We start from the raw sequence: 20,300 nt of genomic DNA, 5'->3' as shown, positions 1-20,300 counted from the left end.
CGCCTGGGCGCAGCCTCAGAGGAGAACTCACCTCCCCCCCGGCCCCGCGCTATTCTCTCCCGGAGGGCGGGGCGAAGGGCAGGCTGGGAGAGGAGGCGAGTGGCGCCTGCGCGTGCGCGGTAGAGAGCTCACGGGCCGGGTGGCTGTGGCCGGCAGGGCCCTAGCGATTTGACAGAAAATGCAGGTGAGCAAGCCGGGGTTGGGGTAGGGGGCTCGATGCCTGGAGGCTGCGGCCAATCGTTTTGCCCCTCTCGGTCCATGCGGGCGGCTGCCTGTCCTTGCCGGGCCTGTGGGAAGTGCCGGGCGCCTCAGGTTCGGAGTGGCCACGCGAGTGGAGGCCAGCGCAGGCGCAGTGCTGACGGGCGGGCGTGGTCCCGCGGGTACGCGGGCTGGGCGTGCCCGCTCCCCTCCGTGTGTCCCACCCCCGAATCTCATCTTTGAGGGTAGTTCTCCGTGAGGTCGGCTACTCTGGGCCTGTGCAGGCCTCCGGATCTTACCTGACAGAGTTACTTCCTCCTTATTAACTTTCATAGCGAGCACCTGAATGGGTGCGTTATGAACCCCCTTCACGGATGCGGAAGCTGAGGCTCGGACAATTGGAGGGCTGAGCAGGTCGCATAACATAACCTGTGTTCTTGACCCTGCCTAGAGCTGAGTGAGGGGTTTCAACATCCTTCCCTCTCTGCCATCCAATGCTGGTGTACAGGTCGAGGTGCGTCCACTGTGGACCTTAGAGTCCAGCCTGAGGGTCCTTCTGCCCAGTTATTAATACTTTCCCTTTTAAAATGGATAAAACCAAATCCCTCAGTTTTGTTCTTTTATTGTATCAGGAATTTACTAATGCAATTTGACTAAAACCCGTGGTTCAGTTCAGTTGTTCAGTCGTGTCCGACTTTTTGCGACCCCATGGACCACAGCACGCCAGGCCTCCCCGTCCATCACCAACTCCCGGAGTCCACCCAAACCCATGTCCATTGGGTCGGTGATGCCATACAACCATCTCATCCTCTGTTGTCCCCTTCTCCTTCTGCCCTCAATCTTTCCCAGCATCAGGGTCTTTTCACATGAGTCAGCTCTTCCCATCAGGTGGCCAAAGTATTGGAGTTTCAGCTTCAGCATCAGTCCTTCCAATGAATATTCAGGACTGATTTCCTTTAAGATGGACTGGTTGGATCTCCTTGCAGTCCAAGGCACTCTCAAGAGTCTTCTCCAACATCACAATTCAAAAGCATCAATTCTTTGGTGCTCAGCTTTCTTCACAGTCCAATTCTCACATCCATACATGACCACTGGAAAAACCATAGCCTTGACTAGACAGACCTTTGTTGACAAAGTAATGTCTCTGCTTTTCAATATGCTGTCTAGGTTGGTCATAACTTTCCTTCCAAGGAGTAAGTGTCTTTTAATTTCATGGCTGCAGTCACCATTGGCAGTGATGGAAAAGTGAAAAAAATAAAAAAGATACCATGAAAATGGATGCTTTTATGAGAAAATCTCTGACGACTCAGTTTGGTCACTGTTAAAGGACCCTCCTCCAAAGGTCATTCTGCTCTCTCCTAGATCTCCCTGTGGTCTGGAATCCTGATGAACTCATCTCTGACTCAGTGGCAGAAGGGAAATGGAGTTAGTGTGGGTTTGATTGGGGTTGGAGAGGTTTGTTGTTGTTCAGTCTCTCAGTTGTGTTTGACTCTTTGTGACCCCATGGACTGCAGCAGGCCAGGCTCCCCAGTCCTTCACCACCTCTTGAAGGTTGCTCAAACTCATGTCCACTGAGTTAATGCCATACAACCATCTCATCCTCTATTGTCCCCTTCTCCTCCTGCCTTCAGTCTTTCCCAGCATCAGGGTCTTTTCCAGTGAGTCGGCTCTTCGCATCAGGTGGCCAAAGGATTGAAGCTTCAGCTTCATCATCAATCCTTCCAATGAATATTCAGGGCTGGAGAGGATGATCATCTCCAAATACAGTGTGTCTGATGAAGAGGAAATTCAGGGCTGCCCTGGCCTCCTTTGTGTTCTCTGTCCTTCAGGCTCCTGCTCAAAAATGTCGTGTCTTAAGAGGCCTTCCTGACCACCCTGTGGAAGGGATTCTGTTTGTTTCTCTTTGATATATTTCAGCAGGACTGGCTAGGGAACTGGGGGTAGAGCCTGGTTATCCCAGTGCCCTTTCCATAGCTTCCTGGTTTCATATTCCAGACCTGCCAAGACATGCCAAACCAGGGTTTGGGCAGCCGTGTTCTGGAGCTAGGAGCCCACCTTGGCATTTCTTTTTCTGATAGTTGATCCTGGTAAGTTTGACTTGTTCCATCCTGCCAGTGTCTTCCTTAATGCCATGGCTCTCCCAAGTTTGTGAGGATTAACTAGGTAGGTACAGGTCAAGAACTTTGTGGTGTCCCCAGCATGTAGGATCATCATGCTGATCAGTAAGCATCAGCTATTGACACTTCTCCATGGTGTCTCAGCTCTTCCTCTTAGCCTTGGCCTTCAGGGAATCAGTCAGACTCTCTTCCTTCTGATTTTCTTGCAGCCACTCAGGACTTTGGAATACTCTATATCTTGTACACGGGCCCTTTGCACAGGCCCTTCTGCCTGGAAAGTAATTACCAAAATTTTCACTCCTCTGGTTTCCTCTCACCCTCCAGTCACAGTTAAATGTTGCCTCGTCTGAGAGAACGTCTGTACCCATCCTGTGGACTGCACACCGCCTGAAAGTCTAGCTCAGCAGCCTGGTCATTGCATTTGTCATAACGTATAATCTATTTCTTTGTGTATTTAATTACTCACTGACTATTTCTTTCTCTCACCTGTAAAACTGGTGACTTTGGCATTCCTCGTGCTTCCCTACCATCTAGTACAATCATTACGTATAGTAGGTACTTAATAAATATCTGTTGAACAAATCACTCTGAGTCATTAATGAAAATTGACCAGAAGCCAGGTCAGAGCCTTGCCATCATCGTGGATGTCAGTCTTGACGTCATAGCCTGATTTTTACCCTAAGACAAGAAGATTGGAACAGGGGTTGTATGTCTTTTGACACATTCCCAGAAATAGACCTCAGAATAATTGGTGTGAAATCCCCTTCTTACCACTTTCCCATTTGAACCCTGTCCAACATGCGCCCTCCACAGTGGACTTGGCCCTCACAGTACCCTTGGTCCACCTCCTCTAGGACCCCAACGCAGACACCGAGTGGAATGACATCTTACGCAAAAAAGGCATCTTGCCTTCAAAGGAAGATTTGAAAGATCTGGAGAAGGAGGCAGAAGAAGAGGAGCAGCGGATCCTCCAGCAGTCCATTGGTGAGCTTACCTGAGTTTGTGATTCTGTGTCTGTCTGCTTAGGAAACCCTTGGCAAGCCTCTAACTGCTTCAGTAGAAGGATCCTCTGAGCGAGAGTTGGGAGCAGGGATTGAAGTGCTGGGCTGGACACTGCCTCTGGGCCCTCCAGCAGGGCATCTCTGGCTTCATCTTCCTGGGCCATAGAACTGGGGGCACTTCAGAGGCTCCCTCCATCTCCACAGTTCCTGGTCTGTGTCTTTCTTCAGGGTTATCAGCACATGATAACCCTGAAGAAAATATTTCTGAGTCTCCACCTTTTGGTCAGTGATTCAGATTAGTTAATGTCATGGAAATCTGCCCAGAAGTTTTTACTGTTTGTAGTCTCCTGAGAAAGCAAAAAAGTGAAGTCACTCAGTCATATCCGACTCTTTGCAACCCCATGGACTGTAGCCCACCAGGCTCCTCCTTCCATGGGATTTTCCAAGCAAGAATACTGGAGTGGATTGCCATTTCCTTCTCCAGGAGATCTTCCCAACCCAGGGATTGAACCCAGGTCTCCCACATCGTAGGCAGACGCTTTACCGTCTGAGCCACCAGGGAAGTCATAGTCTCCTGAGTGTATGCTTTATCTTTGTGGTTGGATTGGGAATATGAAAATAACTTGATTTGGGGAAACATAAGATGCTTGTGGTGTATGCGGTCTAAGGTCTTTCTCACATGTAGGTATACCACTTGAATTGGAATCCCTTGTGATGCTTGTCAAAAAAACAAGCAAACAAACAAAACATAACAGCACACAGTCTATACTGAATCAGACTCTCTGGGGGGAAGGCCAGGGATGTGCATATTAAGCCAGTGCCTCAGAGAGTTTCTGATTCACACCAAAGTTTGAGAACCGTTGATCACAGGAGCTAGGACTTCTGTCCCATGTTGACATGTTAGGGCTGATTTAGAGGAGAATTGATTACACAGCGTTTATCCAGCAAGTGTAATAAATTCTATCCAGTTACTGAAGGACTGCTGTGCGCTGTGTGTTTTCTAGGCACTGGGGCTTTATCTGTGTGTGGGCCAGCCAAAACACCCTATCCTCTTGGAGCTTATGTTCCAATGGAGGAGACAGACAGTAAATGATACATGAGTGAAATATAGGAAAATAAGGCAGGAAGGGGTTGGAGGAGAAAGTGAAAGTCGCTTAGTTGTGTCCAACTCTTTGTGACCCCATGAAATGTAGTCTGCCAGGCTCCTCTGTCCATGGAATTGTCCAGGCAAAATACTGGAGTGGGTAGCCGTTCCCTTCTCCAGAGGATCTTCCCAACCCAGTGATCGAACCCAGGTCTCCCTCATTGCAAGTGGATTCTTTACCATCTGAGCCACCAGAAAAGTCCTGGTGGGTATAAGGTTGGAGGAGGGGTGGGTATAATTCTAGAGGGTCAGAGAGGGCCTCATTGGGAGTGACATTTGAGTAGACCTGAGGGAGGCAAATGAGCAAGTGGGAAACATGTTGGAGGATCTGCCAGGAGGCCAGGGGGACTGGGAGACAGAAACAGGAGATTCAGAATAGGCAGGGGTCAGACATTTAGGACATTCTAGCTTCTAGTGTGGACCTTGGCTTCGATGTCTAATGAGGTGGGCATCATTGGAGGTTTGAACAGAGGAGGGACATGCCCTCTGTGTTGACAGCACCTTCCTGTTGTTGTCTTACTGAGTGTGGACTGTCGGGGCAGGGCAGGAGGTGGGGAGCCCAGGTGAAACGACTGCAGTGGTGCCCTTGGCAAGTGATGCCGTTGGCTTGGACCAGAGTAGTGGGTGGAAGTGGCCAGATCTGGGTGTATTTTGAAGGTAGGACTGATGGGATTTGCTTATGGATCCTGTGATGGGTGTGAGAGCAAGTAAGGCAAAGATGACTGCAAGGCTCTGGGCTTGAGTGGCCAGAAGGATGGAGTCACCACCTGAGATGAGCAGGGCTTGGGCAGGAGCAGGTTTGGAGGTGAAGATCAGGAACTCGATTTAAGACGTAGTCACTTTGAGATTTCTTATTAGACAAATACAGATGGTAGGTGAGCAGTTGGGAATGCTTTCTTAAATCAGAAATAAGGGTTAGAGGCATACATTTGGGAGTTGTCAGCATGTCAGTGGGTTTTAAAGCTGTGAGATACAGTCACCAAAGGAGCGGGTACAGGTGAGGAAGGAAAGGAGTCCAGTCAACAGAGGGTCCAGGAGAGGGGCCAGGAGGGAGGAGAAAAAGAGGCCAGAGGAAGATGGACTTTCAGAGAGGAGGCAGTGATGGATTAGGCCAAATATGCTCATCGGTTGAGAAAAGAGGTCATTACTGACTTTGGTAAGAGCAGGTTTGGGTCATGTTAGGGTGGGAGTCAGGGGACAAAAACCCGATTGGATGTCAAGAAGCAAGAGTCTTTATGGCAATAAAAACAAAATACAGATTTTTACAGCCATTGATAAAAAAGAGAAGCGAGAGCTGCCTACCACTCACAAGAGAAGACCAGGTGATAATCCCTTTACCTCTAGCAAAGGTGTGCTGGGGAGGACCCCAGAGAGTATCCCACCTTCTTGGAGGCATGAGAACTGTTACGTACCTGTCCCTGAGCATCAGGGACTTGCAGATCAGGCCACTTGAGCTCAGGCTAATACACCTCTCTCCTTTTATAAATTTGGGAAACTTTCCTGTTTGTATCCTTCTTGTTGTGTTAATGTAAGAGAGCCAGGCTGGCTGATCTTTTAAACATGCTCTCCCATTCTTAGTTACCATGTAACACCTTGGATGTGTGCCTGCGTTCTAAGTTGCTTTAGTCGTGTCCGACTGTTTGTGACCCCACGGACTGTAGCCCACCAGGCTCCTCTGTTCATGGGATTCTCCAGGCAGGAATACTGGACTGGGTTGCCGTGCCCTTCTCCAGGGGGTCTTCCCGACCCAGGGATTGAACTCACATCTCTAAACATTCTGCTTTGGCAGATGAGTTCTTTACCGGTAGTGTAACACCTTAACTACTTTTTATTTTGGTTTTGATGGGCTAGGGGCCTTTTGGTATTGCATGCACTCCTTTAGGAGAAAAGTGAAGGAGAAAAGACCCAAAATGCATCTTCGTTCATCTTTTACATTTTTGGTTTTTCACCAACTCAATGACATTCAGTGAAAACATATGAAGACATGACTTTGGAAGAACTGGAGGATAATGAAGACGAATTTAATGAGGAAGACGAACGTGCAATTGAAATGTACAGGTTAGTGCCACCCAGAGGGACTGCTTGGTTTTTCTTGAGGCACTGTAATGTGCGTCCTCTGAAATAAACCTGGCACATAAGTAAGTAAACCTGGACCTTTACGGTTTGCCGTGTGACAGGGGTGTGTGTGAGCGCGTGTGTGTAAGATGTCTCTCTCCTCCTCCTGTCGTGCAGGCAGCAAAGGCTGGCCGAATGGAAAGCGACCCAACTGAAGAACAAATTTGGAGAGGTTTTGGAAATCTCTGGAAAGGATTATGTTCAAGAAGTTACCAAAGCTGGTGAGGGCTTGTGGGTCATCCTGCACCTTTACAAACAAGGGTGAGCTGATCTGATGTGTGTGTGTGCGCATGCTCAGTCTCTCAGTCATGTCTGGTTCTCTGTGACCCCACGGACTGTAGCCTGCCAGGCTTCTCTGTCCATGGGATTTCCCAGGCAAGAATACTGCAGTGAGCTGCCATTTCCTTCTCCAGGGGAATCTTCCCGACCCAGGGATCAAACCTGCAAGTCCCGTGTCTCCTGCTTTGTCGGGGGTGTTCTTTACTTCTGAGCCACCTGGGAAGCCCTGATGCCTGTCTTTAAATATTAATTTGAATTTATGTCTTGAACATCTCAGGCTTACTTCACACCAGAGGGTTTTTTTTTAACTAATGTTTTATGTGTTTTTGCAGATTTGCCCAAATGTTATTGTCTAATTTTTGTCTTAGGACTTTCAGATTAATATATGTGACTAATACAAGTGGCTTTATTAAATTGTAGCAGAACAGACTTTTTTTTAAATTGTGAATGAATTCCTCAATCACTCGTCCTTCTGAGAAAACTCCAGCGTCTCACGACTCCGTGTCGTGAGTCACTCTCCTCGATGGCGCGGGTGACCTTTGTGAGCATTGTCCATGGCGAGTGGTGCAGAGAGCCCCTAGCGCCTCACCTTCAGTTTTGCTCCCTCCGTGTGGAGTCCAGTGCTTGTGTAGGAGTTCCTTTCAAGCAAGAAGTGCATTCTGAATCACACATTCTAAGCCTTGGATGGTCTCTCCTTTAGAAAAGCAGGACAATTATCTTTTACAGTGGAGCTGCTTTTCTGACTTACTCGGTCAAATTAAATTGCACTTTGGCTTTTGAACACTTTGCCCAAACCTATTAGAAAATTTTTAAACACCGTCTGTTCATCTTGGCTGGAGTAGCAGAAGCACTTGTGAAGTTGTCATGAGGTTTTCTATGGGGCATTAGGGCGGCTGAGGTTTACTGTACGCAGACGCAAACTCACAGTTGCTCCTCTCTATTTCACAGGATTCCCCTCTGTGCCCTGATAAATCAGCACTTGAGTGCACTCGCCAGGAAGTTTCCTGATGTCAAGTTTATCAAAGCCATTTCAACCACCTGCATACCCAATTACCCTGATAGGAATCTGCCCACGGTATTTGTGTACCTTGAAGGTGACATCAAGGCTCAGTTTATCGGACCTCTGGTGTTTGGTGGCATGAACCTGACTTTGGACGGTAAGGACTCTTCCACACGTGAGGGATGGGGAGGGAGTGCATCTGCTGTTAAGGGTGCCTGTTTCCTAGACACAGGTGGGATGACTTGTCATAGAGTCACCTTTGTCCCGTGTGAGTGAGTGTGAAAAGGGAAGAACATTGAATCTGTCATCTTCGATGAGTCATTGGGAGCAATTACAACTGGACTGTCAGTTAAAAGAGGGCATAGTGGATTTTAAAATATTTAATATTATTGTCTGTGCTGTTTTACTTGTCCCTATAGTTGAATATGTTTGTTTTTTAGTTATAACTCATGAGCACATCATTCATTTCTTATTTAATTCACCCACATTTATTAGTGACAGATGTTTATATGTAAATATACATAAATATATGTAAATTTATACGTATATAAGTCTCTATAAAAATATTTTTTTCAGTTGAAAGGAAGCTTTTAAATGAAAAGTTTATTTAATTCTGCCTCTTAACTCCTAAAGGATATATCTTTTATTTTTTTCTACTTGTGAAAAAGGAGGTATTAAAATACATATGCACACATAATATGTGGGAGAGAAGCTGAGGCCTATGAGCTTCCTACTAGGTCAGATTCTTTATCTCTTTAGTGCAGTGATATGTCCAACTATGCTTTAGTTAGTAGCCTTTAAAAACATATGTTAAAATATGACTTTATATTCTACGTTATATAACTATATAAGATATTCAACTGGGAAACGTGTGAACAGATACATAGATGCATATATATATCAGTTTTGCTTTATTCCAATGTTCAAAGGTATATGATATTTCAAACTAAGTATGTGTTTTGCCTCTTATTTTGATCTTTGAACATAGCATTAGGGGAGAGAGATAGGTATACAATAATAATTATAGTCTTTGTTTCTAGAAAAAGTCTCATTTGTAGGCCAGGCTCCATGGAATTCTCCAGGCAAAAATACTGGAGTGGGTTGCCATTCCCTGCTCCAGGGGATCTTCGCAACTCAGGGATTGAACCGGGGTCTCCTGCATTGCTGGCAGATTCTTTACTGTCTGTCTGAGCCACCAGGAAAGCCCCATATAAATGAACATTAACATTAAATACACTCACGCACATGCATGTACGTGTGAATCTAAATACATCCTTAAGAATCAGAAATCCTGAGAATTTTTTTTTGAGAAATTTATTGAATTTTTTTTGTCATTGAACGAAGATACCTAGAGCTGAAAATACTGATGCTGTTCATCTCCGTGGAACACTGAATTAATGTGATTTCAGTAAAATTGGTTTTCAGATTTTTAAAAAAATATGTTGGGCTGCACTGGATCTTAGTTGTAGCATTCAAGGTCTAGTTCACTGATTGGGGATCAAACCCAGGCCCCTTGCATTGGGAGCTTGGAGTCTTAACTACTAGACCATCAGGGAAGTTCCTGGTTTTCAGATTTTAATAGAAGTTTCCTAATTAGTAGAGCATCAGTTTAAACCAGACTGTTTGGTGTAGAATCTTTCTGACAGTCTCTCACTCCTGCCTGGGTAGAAACATATATCGCTTGATTTTGCTTCACAGTGTCTCACACCAATGTGGATTTTCACTGATTATAAGAGGGTCAAATATAGGATACTTTTGCCACCTGATGCGAAGAGCTGACTCATTGGAAAAGACCCTGATGCTGGGAAAGATTGAGGGCAGGAAGAGAAGGGGACCACAGAGGATGAGATGGTTGGATGGCATCACCGACTCAATGGACGTGGGTTTGGGTGGACTCCGGGAGTTGGTGATGGACAGGGAGGCCTGGTGTGCTGCGGTTCATGGGGTCACAAAGAATCGGACATGACTGAGCGACTGAACTTAACTGAAAATATAGGAGCTAAGCCTTTAATCACTGATTCTTTTTTTTCTGACACTTTTAAGAATTATTACTACTTGGAACAAATGTATCAATCCTAGCATGTCATCATACATTGAGCCTTTGACTCTAATTGGTTGAGATATTGGACATTAGGTTTAAGAATTTCCTTTTGCTAAATAAAATTGGATTTAATAATTACATTGCCAGCAAGACTGTGAAAAGTATTTTCTTAATATATTTCATGCTGATTTCTTTCCTGGGACATTGTGTAAGCCAAGAAGCTAGCTGTGAGAAGATGGGTTTAGTCCTTGGGTTTTTATTAGTTATCCTGGAGGTTCAAATGTATGTAATATTTCATCTCATTTTATGAAAAGTTTCTGCAGGTGTTTTTTTTTCCTTCTTAAGGGTCTGATTTTTTTTTTCCCTTTCTTCCAGGTACCTTATAATTATGACCCTCAAACTGTCATCAAGTGTGGATGGTCATAGTTTCTGCTTAGAAAAACACTGTGGCTTGAGGTTCCCACTCAGGCTGAGTCTTAGGCAATTTGCTTTTTCTTTATCATGCAGAGTTGGAGTGGAAGTTGTCTGAGTCTGGAGCCATCAAGACGAGCCTGGAGGAGAACCCCAAGAAGCCCATGGAAGACGTGCTGCTGTCTGCGGTGCGGTGCTCTGTCCCTGCCAGGAGGGACAGCGATTCTGAGGATGACTGAGGCCGTGGCCCTGGTAACCTGCTGAACTTTCCCAATGGGATACAGCATCTGAACTTTTTTTAAAAAAGGAAAAAGTAGGAACGTATACTGTGTTTTTTTAGTCCTTTATATTACGTTCTGAATCTCATAGATCTCAGAAATAATCATTGCTGGGAATCCTTTTAAATTTCTGGGGACTCTCTTTTTAAATTAATAGTATTTCCTTAAGAAAAAAATAAAAGCCAGATATTAGTTTGGCAGATGTCTATGTTTTCCTTGCTTATATTTTAGGTCAGCTGTAAGACTATTCACTATTCGTTCACATAAAACTATTAAAAAAGAAATAGAGATTTTTTTTTTAAATAATGTGAGTAAATTATACAGTGGAAAATGGCAAGCTAAGCTTTGCATTTATATTATTATTTGTTTTTATTTTTTTATAGAGCTAGCAATAAGATTATTAACTCAAAGGAATGATTGCTAGGAAGAAGTATTAATATTTATCCTGCTTAGAAGAAATAGCCAATAATTTTTTGAAATACTGTCTTATCAAAGTCTAAAAGATTAGGCTTATCAAACTAAAAGATTCCAATTTACTGCCATTTGGGGTCAAATAGTTTTTCTAGTTAAGATAATTTTTTGTTTTCAGGCTGTTGAGATGTGAGCTAATCTCAATTACTGTAAAAGGTGTCACCTGAGACTCTTTTTTGGAAATAAATAGATATAAGCACACACAGAGATAGCCAAAGTGTATCTCAATCAGTCAGTAAAAAACATAACAAAATGTTTTCTGAACCAGAATCCTCTTAGCATTTACCACTTCTCGTCAAATTGACATTAACAGAATAATCAGGGGGACTGTTGTTCCCTTATACTTGTGTTGCGTAATGTTGTGCTCACTACACCACACATAGCAAAGACTCCTGGTTTGAATCTTTAAAAAATATGGATCAGCGAGGACACAGAGTTCCTTCAGATTATTGGTTTTTTTTTTTTTTTTTTTTTGCTATCATTCAGAAAGAAACAAGCAGCTGTGACCCATGTGATCTGTCAGAAGTATCTGCATTACTGACTTTATTTTTATATACATGTGAGAGCCAACACTTCTGATGGAAACTTCAAGAAATCCTTGAAGGATTTCTCATGGAATTTTAATTGCAAGGTGGAAATAAGCTTGGTCAGGCCTGTCACTCATCTGCTGGTCCCATGGCTTAGATTTTCTGTTGTCAGCAGAGTGAAGTGCAGTGGGGAAGGTGTGACTGCCATGTTGGTCAAGAGCTGAGGTGCGTACTCTTTCCCCAGGGGAGAGGTGTGTATGAACGTGGCAGGCCTCATTCCGCTGAGGAGCCCATTCAGGGTGTCATTCTCAACATACGCTATACCACTTTGATCTTTGTTCCTGTGACATCTTTCGTTCATGCCAGACTAAGGTGTTGAGTTTGTGCTCAAAGGCTCAGGTGACTTGGTTCATGCTCCCTGTCTGGACATACAGCTCCCAGACCCCAGAAAGCTGTTTAGTCGTGCTGACTGAACTTGACTTAAAAATGCAGAGAAAGAACAGCATCTTTGTCCTAATATTAGAATTGTAATTTTGAACCTAACCTGCAAATTTCTACAGGTTGGTTAGTTCTGGGAGACTTCCCTGTATTCCTTACCATTAACTCCTGTTTCATTTGGAGCGTTTGTGATGTGATGGAGATGATACAGCTTGGTTCTGAAGCACTGAGTTTGTCTCAGTCCACAGCAGAAACACACAGTGACCAGGGAAAACCGGCAAGAAAGATCTCGACAGTCTGTCTTCTGGTGTTGGGAGGGAACAGTTATGGGGAAGGGGTGTTGAGCAGGTGCTAGGTCACCCTTTCTATAGTGATATTGGTGAGAAATGTTTTCAGGAAGTTGGGGTGGTAAGTAGTTTGGGAGAAGTAACTTAATAAGACTGTAGACTCACCCCTTGGTATCCGTGATAGTTGGCTCCAGGGCCCCATGGGGCATCTGCAGATGCTCAGGTCCTTGCAGCCGGCTCTCCATGTCATCAGTCCATGGTTTGTTGGACCTGCAGATGTGGAACCAGCAGACACAAATCCGCTGCTGTGCTGTGCTGTGCTGAGTTGTGTCCGACTCTGTTACCCATGGACTATAGCCCACCAGGCTGCTCTGTCCACTGGAGTGGGTTGCCATTTCCTCCTCCGGGGATCTTTCCAACCCAGCGATCCAACCCATGTGTCGTGTCTGCCCTGCATTGGCAGATGGGTTCTTTACTGCTGAGCCACCTGAGAAGCTGACTGTAATCAAATACAGTTGATTTTTCCTAGTTTTCCTTATTTTGTAGAGAAGAAAAAGGATAGAGTTAGGATGTACACAACAACCTCATTGCAAACCTAAATTTATAGCCCTCTGTCCTGACATTGCCACAACAGTGGCTTCCTGGGGCGTCTTCTTTCCAAAGTGCCTCAGAGAACTCGTCTTGCATGCAGCAGACACTTTGTGAGAGACAGAAAGGGCTTAGAAGGGGGTCCTTCATCCCTAATGCCTCAGTTTTTCACCATTTATTGCCTCCAGCTTTAAATTTACTTTTCTTATATAACAAGCCCCAATTTTGCCAATGCAGTTTTCAAGTACAACGGGCCATATGTGTTGTGACTGGGTTGCCTATTTTAGAAACATGTTCTGTGAAAGTGCTTTTGTCCTCCTTGTGAAACCAGCTGTTACTCATAAACAAACACAACCTTTTAAACAGGTCGGTTTCGCCTGTCGCGTTCCTGATGTGTATATTCACTTTAGCCTAGGGTCCCAGCTTTCCGCCCTCTGCACGCTGCCCCAACTCGCTGACTGCACAAGGGACCTGTCACTTGTGTGCTGCTAGGAGTTCCCCAGGGTCCATTCTCACCGCCCATCCCTGCAGCAGCCTCGTCTTTGTGCATTCAGTGTCCAGTGAAGATGGGTCTGCCTTCCACGGCCAAGCTGTCCTTCTATACTTTTGACCCTATTTTCTCCCACATTCTTTCAGGACTTTGTTCCAGTAAATTATTGCCTTATCTCAGTCTCTCCCTTGATGTGGGGCCTCAGGCTGTAAGTGTTGGGATTGGTAATAGAGACTACTCCCTGCCTGTCAAGGACCAGGATTCTCCAACTCTGCTCCAGCAGCTAAAGGATTAAACTCCCAGCCTCCGTTGGAGCTGCGGGTTGCCAGAGGCAGGTGGGCAGAAGTTGGCTGGGAGTCCTGGGCACACTTCTTGGGCAGGGGAGCTGCTGTAGATGTGACTGCAGCCTACCTGTGCTGTAGGGTCTGCATTCAGAGCCAGAGCATTGAGGGTGGTATTTTTGATGATGTTGTGGAGCCTCTGTAGCCCGGCTCCCACCTGCCCTCCTTGGACTCTTTACTGGGAAAGAAGTAGCTTTCACTGTGGCCTCTTTTAGAAGCAGTTTATGCATCTCCTGCTAAAGCCCCCTGCCCATTGTCTGTCAAAACCACAACTGTCCTAGCTTTCTGCTCCCCGCTTTCAGGTTGCTAAACAAAGCAGAGCATTGTGTTCCCGGCCTCTGTGTCATCATCATCATCGCCCTTCGGAACTTCATGAGCCAGACCAGGACTTCCACTTTCGCCTGAGAAAGACCAGATACTCTGAACAGCTACCACCCACCTGGCAGTAACTCAAAATTGTTTCTTTAATGTTCATAAATGTATGGCTGAGCTGTCAAGAAAGGAATCCATTCTCTGAGGCAAAAAATGATGTGAAAACAAAACTGAAGAAAGACAAGAGAGCCCTCATCTCATGTACCCCCCGGAGCACCTACCAAGTCTTGGTGACACTGAGCACCTATGAGATTGAACTTGGGGGGTTAGCAGGAGGTAAGCCTTCAGGGAGGCCCCCTTGTAAACAGCTGGACTTCAGTCTTGTGGGGAGCTGGCACTAGTTGGAAAGGAAAACAGTCCCCCTCTGAAGTCACTTACACACCTTCCCTCCTGTGGATTTGAGTTCTCATGGTACCTGTGGTCTAAGCATTTCCCATGTGAAATTCTTAAACAGGTCCCGTTGTAATGGCCCTGAGACCAAGGTCAGAGCAACTGTATATGCACATGAGAACTCAGCTTTAATTTAGCACTCGACACTCCACAGGAACATGAGCTGAGAGTCATAAATCACAGGATGCCTCAAATAAGGCATCTCATATGAAACCCAGCAGAAAAGAGTGCAATCTTCCTGCGAGGAGTTAAGAGTAGTAGAATTTTCAAGACCAAAATATGAACGCATTTAATAGTTGTAAATAAGTGAAAGAGTGAAGAAGGGTTGCTTATGTAAGTCCCTTATAAAAGTAACTAATGGAAGAAAGAATTAATAAGCTGGAAAGTAGTGCCAAATAATTACCCCATAGGCAGCACACAGAGGCAAGTAGGTGGAAACAGACGTTAGATTAAGCGACGTGGAGGAGTGGTGAGAGTGTCTAACACGTCACTTGCAATTTTAAAAAGCATATTAGAAATAAGTAACGTTTGGAAAGATGAAGGTAGAATTTCCAGAACTGATGAAAGGCATCAACCTTCAGATGCAGAAAGCTATACAAATGTCAACTGAGTTAAATGAAGTAAACCCACACCTCCATGTGTGTAATGAAACTAGAATATCGGAAAAATTTGTAACACAGTTGGAAAAGTCAGATTACCTGTAACAAACAGCAACAGTAAGGCTCACTACCTTCTCAGCAGCACATTGGTGAGCCAGAAGACTGTAATAGCATCTGTGGGCTACAAGGACGCAGTAACAAAAACTATCAACTAAATTGTTAATACCCAGTGAGGCTCTATTTTTTAAACTTTTATATTGGAGTATAGCCAATTAACAATGTTATGATAGTTTCATGTGGACAGAAAAGGGACTCAGCCATACATATGCATGTGTCCATTCTCCCCTAAATTCCCCTTTCATCCAGGTTGCCACATAACTTAATGAGGCACTATTTTAGGCGTGAAGATGTCATCAAAAGACTTCATTAAAGGAAATTTAGAGGATTTAGTTTGTGCAGAAGGACAGTGATGAAAGCTCTGAGATTCAGGAAAGCATAGTGACCAAAAAAACACTTATGGTTAAATCTGAATGAGCATTAACTTTACAAAACAATACAAATGATGTCTTGTTTATGACATTAAGATGAAATAGAACTGAAAAAATAGGACAAATTAGCACAGAAATCGAAGGGGGCTTCATTGGAGTGTAAATGTTCTTAGATCCTTAAAAAGTATTCAAGAGGTTGGCAAAAATATGGTTAAAAACATTCAAATAACAGTAAAAATTTTTACATAATTTTAAAGTAGTGTGTCTGAGGGTGCTCAGTTAGTTCAGTAAAAAGCCTAGATTGAAGAATGAAAAGAAAAGGTGGAACCATAGAAAGTCCAAAGGTGCTAGAATCTAGACAGAGCACAATAAACGTAAATGGTGATGCTAATAGTGCTTGTCACCATATGACCCGCGTGGTTCCCCAACTCACGGAAACTTATGTCCGTACGAAAACACAAGTGTTTACGGCAGCTGTGTTTATAATGGCCAAAACTCACAACAACCAAAGTGTCTATCCGTAAATACATGTGTAAACAAACTGTAATTGATCTAATGGAATGTAATTCAGCGATGAAATGAGCTACCAAGCCACAAAAACCACGGGTGCTAACTGAAATAAGCCAGTCTGAAAAGACTGTCGATTTTATGATTCTAATTATAAGACACTCCAGAGAAAGCAAAACTGGAGATGTTAAGAAAATCCATGGGGAAGAGGAGGGAAAGGTAGGGAGTGTGGGATTGACATGTACTCCCCTCTGTGTTTAAATGGATAACCAGGGACTTCCCTGGTGGTCCCGTGGTGAAGACTTTCCCTTCCAAAGCAGGGGGTGCAGGTTTGATCCCTGGTCGGGCAGCTAAGATCCCACATGCCCCATGACCAAAACAAACCAAAACATAAAACAGAAGCAATATTGTGAGGAATTCAATAAAGACTTCAAAAAATGGTCCCCATCAAAAACAATCAATAAAATGGATAACCGACAAACCCACTGTATAAAATAGGGAATTCTACTCAATGTTATGTAACCACCTAAATAGGAAAAGAATTTGAAAAAGAATAATACGTTTTTATATATAACTGAATCATTTTGCTGTACACCTGAAACTATCACAGCATTGTTAACTATGCTCCAATATAAAATTAAAGAAAAAGGTCAAAGGAAAAAAAAAAAAATCAGTGGTTCCAGGGGCTCAAGGGAATGGTGGTGGGTTGAATAGGTAAAATGCAGGATTTCTAGGACAGCGAAACTGTTCAGAGGGTGGGGGTGTGATGATACACATTTGTCAAAATCCATAGGGCTTTGCAGCACAAAGAGTGAATCTTTATGCAAGTTAAAAACAATCACATCAGGAGCTGGAATACATGGATGGAACACCGAACGACAAAACAACCTCGTGGAGGGAACTGGGGGAAGATAACCTTGGAAATGAGTAACCTTGGACCTAAGTAACCTTGGAAATGAGTGGAGTCTGTAAGATGAAGCCCAAGAGAAACTGCATGAGGACTGGGCTGCAGTTGATAAATTTCTCACACTGGTGCCTGTTAACAATTGTGACCCTGCTCTAATGTACTAGATTTAAACAAATGGAACCAGATGGTGGGAGCCAGGCTCCTCACTGTTATTTAGAGTGTGAGGTTACAGATAAGCCTAGAGTGATGCACCTAGAGTAATGGATTAGAGTTGGACCTTCCGTATGAACTCATACAGGCACAGCTAGTTACATATTTAGGTGGTGTGTATACACAGGTTTATCAGGGCTTCCCTGATAGCTCAGTTGGTAATCCACCTGTAAGGCAGGAGACCCGGTTCTGTTCCTGGGTCGGGAAGATCTGCTGGAGAAGGAATAGGCTACCCACTCTAGTACTCTTGGGCTTTCCTTGTGGCTCAGCTGGTAAAGAATCTGCCCACAATGCTGTACCTGGGTTGGAAAGATCCCCTGGAGAAGGGAAAGGCTACTCACTCCAGTATTATGGCCTGGAGAATTTCATGGACTATATAGTCTATGGGGCTGCAAAGTCTATGGGGTCGCAAAGGTCAGACACAACTGAGTGACTTTCACCTTCACATACACAGGTTAATAAACACATTTCCTTGTTCTGTCAGTTGAAGGGGCTTAAAAGCAATGAGTCTCCGATTTCAAAGACCACACCTACTATTCAGGTACTGGTTTCTAATACCATTTCCTAAAAAAGAAACCAAAACTACATACGTGGCTGATTCTACCACAGGAGTAGAAAATCGACAAGACCAACCTGGATCATCTTGTAGTGCCAGAAAGTGAAGATGTGCTCAAAACAAAACCAAAAATCACAATGATAGCAGTGTGTTGAAGGAATGCAGGAGTTTCCTAATGACTGGACAGTTTGAACAACAAAATAAATACTGGATTACAACCTAAGTGTAAAATACATATTCATGAGTCTGTATAGATAAATGATGGAACAGGTACACAGATTGAAGAGACCATTCCCTGCGCAGAATTTGGAATGATTTATGCAGATACTCCGTCCACATTTAAGATGTTCCACTCTTCAAATGTGGGCTACACGTGGTGATGTCCTTCCTAAGTGAGCAGCGTGGAAAGGGGTCAGGGTGGGGAGTAGCTTTACAGAAAGCTGCCAAGCTCTGCCACCCGGGTGGCCAAGGCCAGAACCACTAGCTGTGAGGGATGTTGTTAATAATAGTATGGCCCCTGGGTATTGATGGGGTGGAAATGATACAAGGCAAACTCTTTGATCTTCCTCCTCAAAACCCAGACCTGTACACAAACATCTGACAAATCCCAATTGAGGGGTCTTCTATGAAACAATTGATCAGAAATCTTCAAAACTGTAAAGGTTACCAAAAACAAAGGAAATTTGAGAAACTGACCCAGCCCTGCAAAGGGATCCCCAAGGAGATGTGACGATGTAATGTAAGACAGTGTCCTTCCTGGGATTCTAAAACAAAATGAAAGAATTCTCAATAAAGTGTGGATTTCAGTTAATAATCATGTATCAATATTGTATTAATTAACAAATGTCCTGTATTAATGTAAGATGTAAGAATAGAGGAATTAGGTGCAGCATGTATGCGTATTCTGCTATCTTGTAGATTTTTCTGTGCATCAAACACCATGTTAAGAAAATAAAAGTTGATTTTTTTAGAAGTCTGGTGGTTCACGAATCACATCAGACTGGAAATTGTCACTGGTGTGAGCAAGGTGGTGCTCAGCTCTTGATTGCCATCTGTGTGTAATAAACTGCCAGGATTAAACGGCAAATGTCTTAGTTGGAATCTACCCAAGTGCAGAGCAAGTTGAGGGCTTGGGTGCCAAGTGAGAGGGAGATCTGGGAGGCAGGATGGGGAGAGGCCAGCGTGAGGGTGAGAGTCTGTGGTCAGTGCTGTGGGAAGTGGGAAGTCAATCCCTTAGGATCTTCAGAAAAACCTACAGTGTCTTCCACTCACAGAGTGGGGGCTAAGCCACTTATCCCCCATCCCTGGCCCCCACTGCTTGAAGGCTGCTCCCAGGGGAGTGAAACCCTGTGCACTTTTGGGCTGCTCCTGCACCAGGGCCAAGCCTCCTCTATCTGGGAGGAGGACCTGAACAGACTTTTAGGTGGGAAGCTGATGGTGCACAGCCAGTCTGAGCTTACCTGAAAGTTCGTTCTAGTATACATTTAAAGAGTCTGCTTAGACATATTCAAGACATAGATTTTTGTCACTTACCACTCTTGTGCATATGTAAAAATGAAAGCAAAATAAATCGGTTGACATAATCCTGAAGTGTCCTGTTCAGAGTCCAGCTCTAATGCCCTTTGCTATTGAACTTAATGCTGAGACTTCTCTGATCCTATCAGTAGGTGGCGAGCTAAACCAACTTGATCCTGGCAGCTTCCTGGCTAGCAGTCACTTCAGGACGCATCCTGACCTCAAAAATGTTAATAGTGAATGGGAAACGTGCTTAGAATTGATGAAATGAGTTAGTTCTAGTGCCTAGTGGATGAAGAAAGCTATTTTAACTTAATCATTTTAGCATTTAATTTTGAAAGCAGATCATAAACTCCAAACCTGTTCATTTACATTTTAAAATGTTGAAATTAACCAGCTTCCTAATAGGAAAGATGCAGCTAGTATATCTGTTAAAGCAAGTACAATATTGTTTAAAAATTAAAGACAAATATTTGCTTTTAGTAGGTAACTTTCTCTGATAATTTTTTAAAAATTTAATCATTTCAAAACAGATCATAAAAAGTTGTAGTTAGTAAAGAGTTGGGTAATTAACAAATCAATCCTTTGCCTTTTACAAATATTACAGAAAACAACCAAAAAGGCTTCCAACTGTTTGTTCTATCCCTTGGATCTGAGATCCCCAAATAAAATAGTATAATAAACATACACACACACACACACACACACACACACACACACACACACTGTGCTGGACTGGTCTATATTGTAACTGCAGTAACTAAATAAAAGTGAGGATAAATCTGCAACCTCTTGGTATCCCACTTACTGACTTTGAGCCCCAAAGAGTTTCTGGTTCCATTTTGGTTTTCCAATGCAACTGGAAAGAAAATGGGAGAAGCCCAGAACACTTGGCAGTCGTATTTCTTACTAGAAATCAATGCAGTTTCCAAACTGTGCCAAGGTATCCCAGATTCCTGCAGCAAGTTAATGGGAGGGCAAATATCCTAAGAAGTCAGGGGAAACACAGCAACACTGCACATTTATCAAA

At 44.0% G+C, this 20,300-nt stretch overlaps 1 protein-coding gene across 1 annotated transcript; it reads left to right on the top strand.

The window, feature by feature from the left end:
- The first annotated feature begins 114 nt into the window (after positions 1-114).
- PDCL3 (phosducin like 3) lies at positions 115-10,784 on the top strand. Its single transcript, XM_086327939.1, has 6 exons — positions 115-184; positions 3,170-3,299; positions 6,428-6,518; positions 6,693-6,836; positions 7,803-8,011; positions 10,403-10,784. Exons 1-6 carry the CDS (start codon positions 179-181, stop codon positions 10,543-10,545), a joined length of 723 nt encoding a protein of 240 aa, XP_086184065.1. The 5' UTR covers positions 115-178; the 3' UTR covers positions 10,546-10,784.
- The last annotated feature ends 9,516 nt before the right edge of the window (positions 10,785-20,300 follow it).

Source organism: Bos grunniens, chromosome 11 (genome assembly GCF_055505025.1).
Source record: "Bos grunniens cultivar Pamir isolate PY7600 chromosome 11, Bosgru_T2T1.0, whole genome shotgun sequence".
Classification (NCBI taxonomy): Eukaryota; Metazoa; Chordata; class Mammalia; order Artiodactyla; family Bovidae; genus Bos; species Bos grunniens.
This window is presented reverse-complemented; position numbering and strand designations above follow the sequence as displayed.

Coding starts and splice junctions, on each gene's coding strand:
- PDCL3 (XM_086327939.1), top strand. Junction 6,837..7,802: donor CTGCACCTTTACAAACAAGG/GTGAGCTGATCT, acceptor TCTATTTCACAG/GATTCCCCTCTGTGCCCTGA. Junction 8,012..10,402: donor CATGAACCTGACTTTGGACG/GTAAGGACTCTT, acceptor TTTATCATGCAG/AGTTGGAGTGGAAGTTGTCT.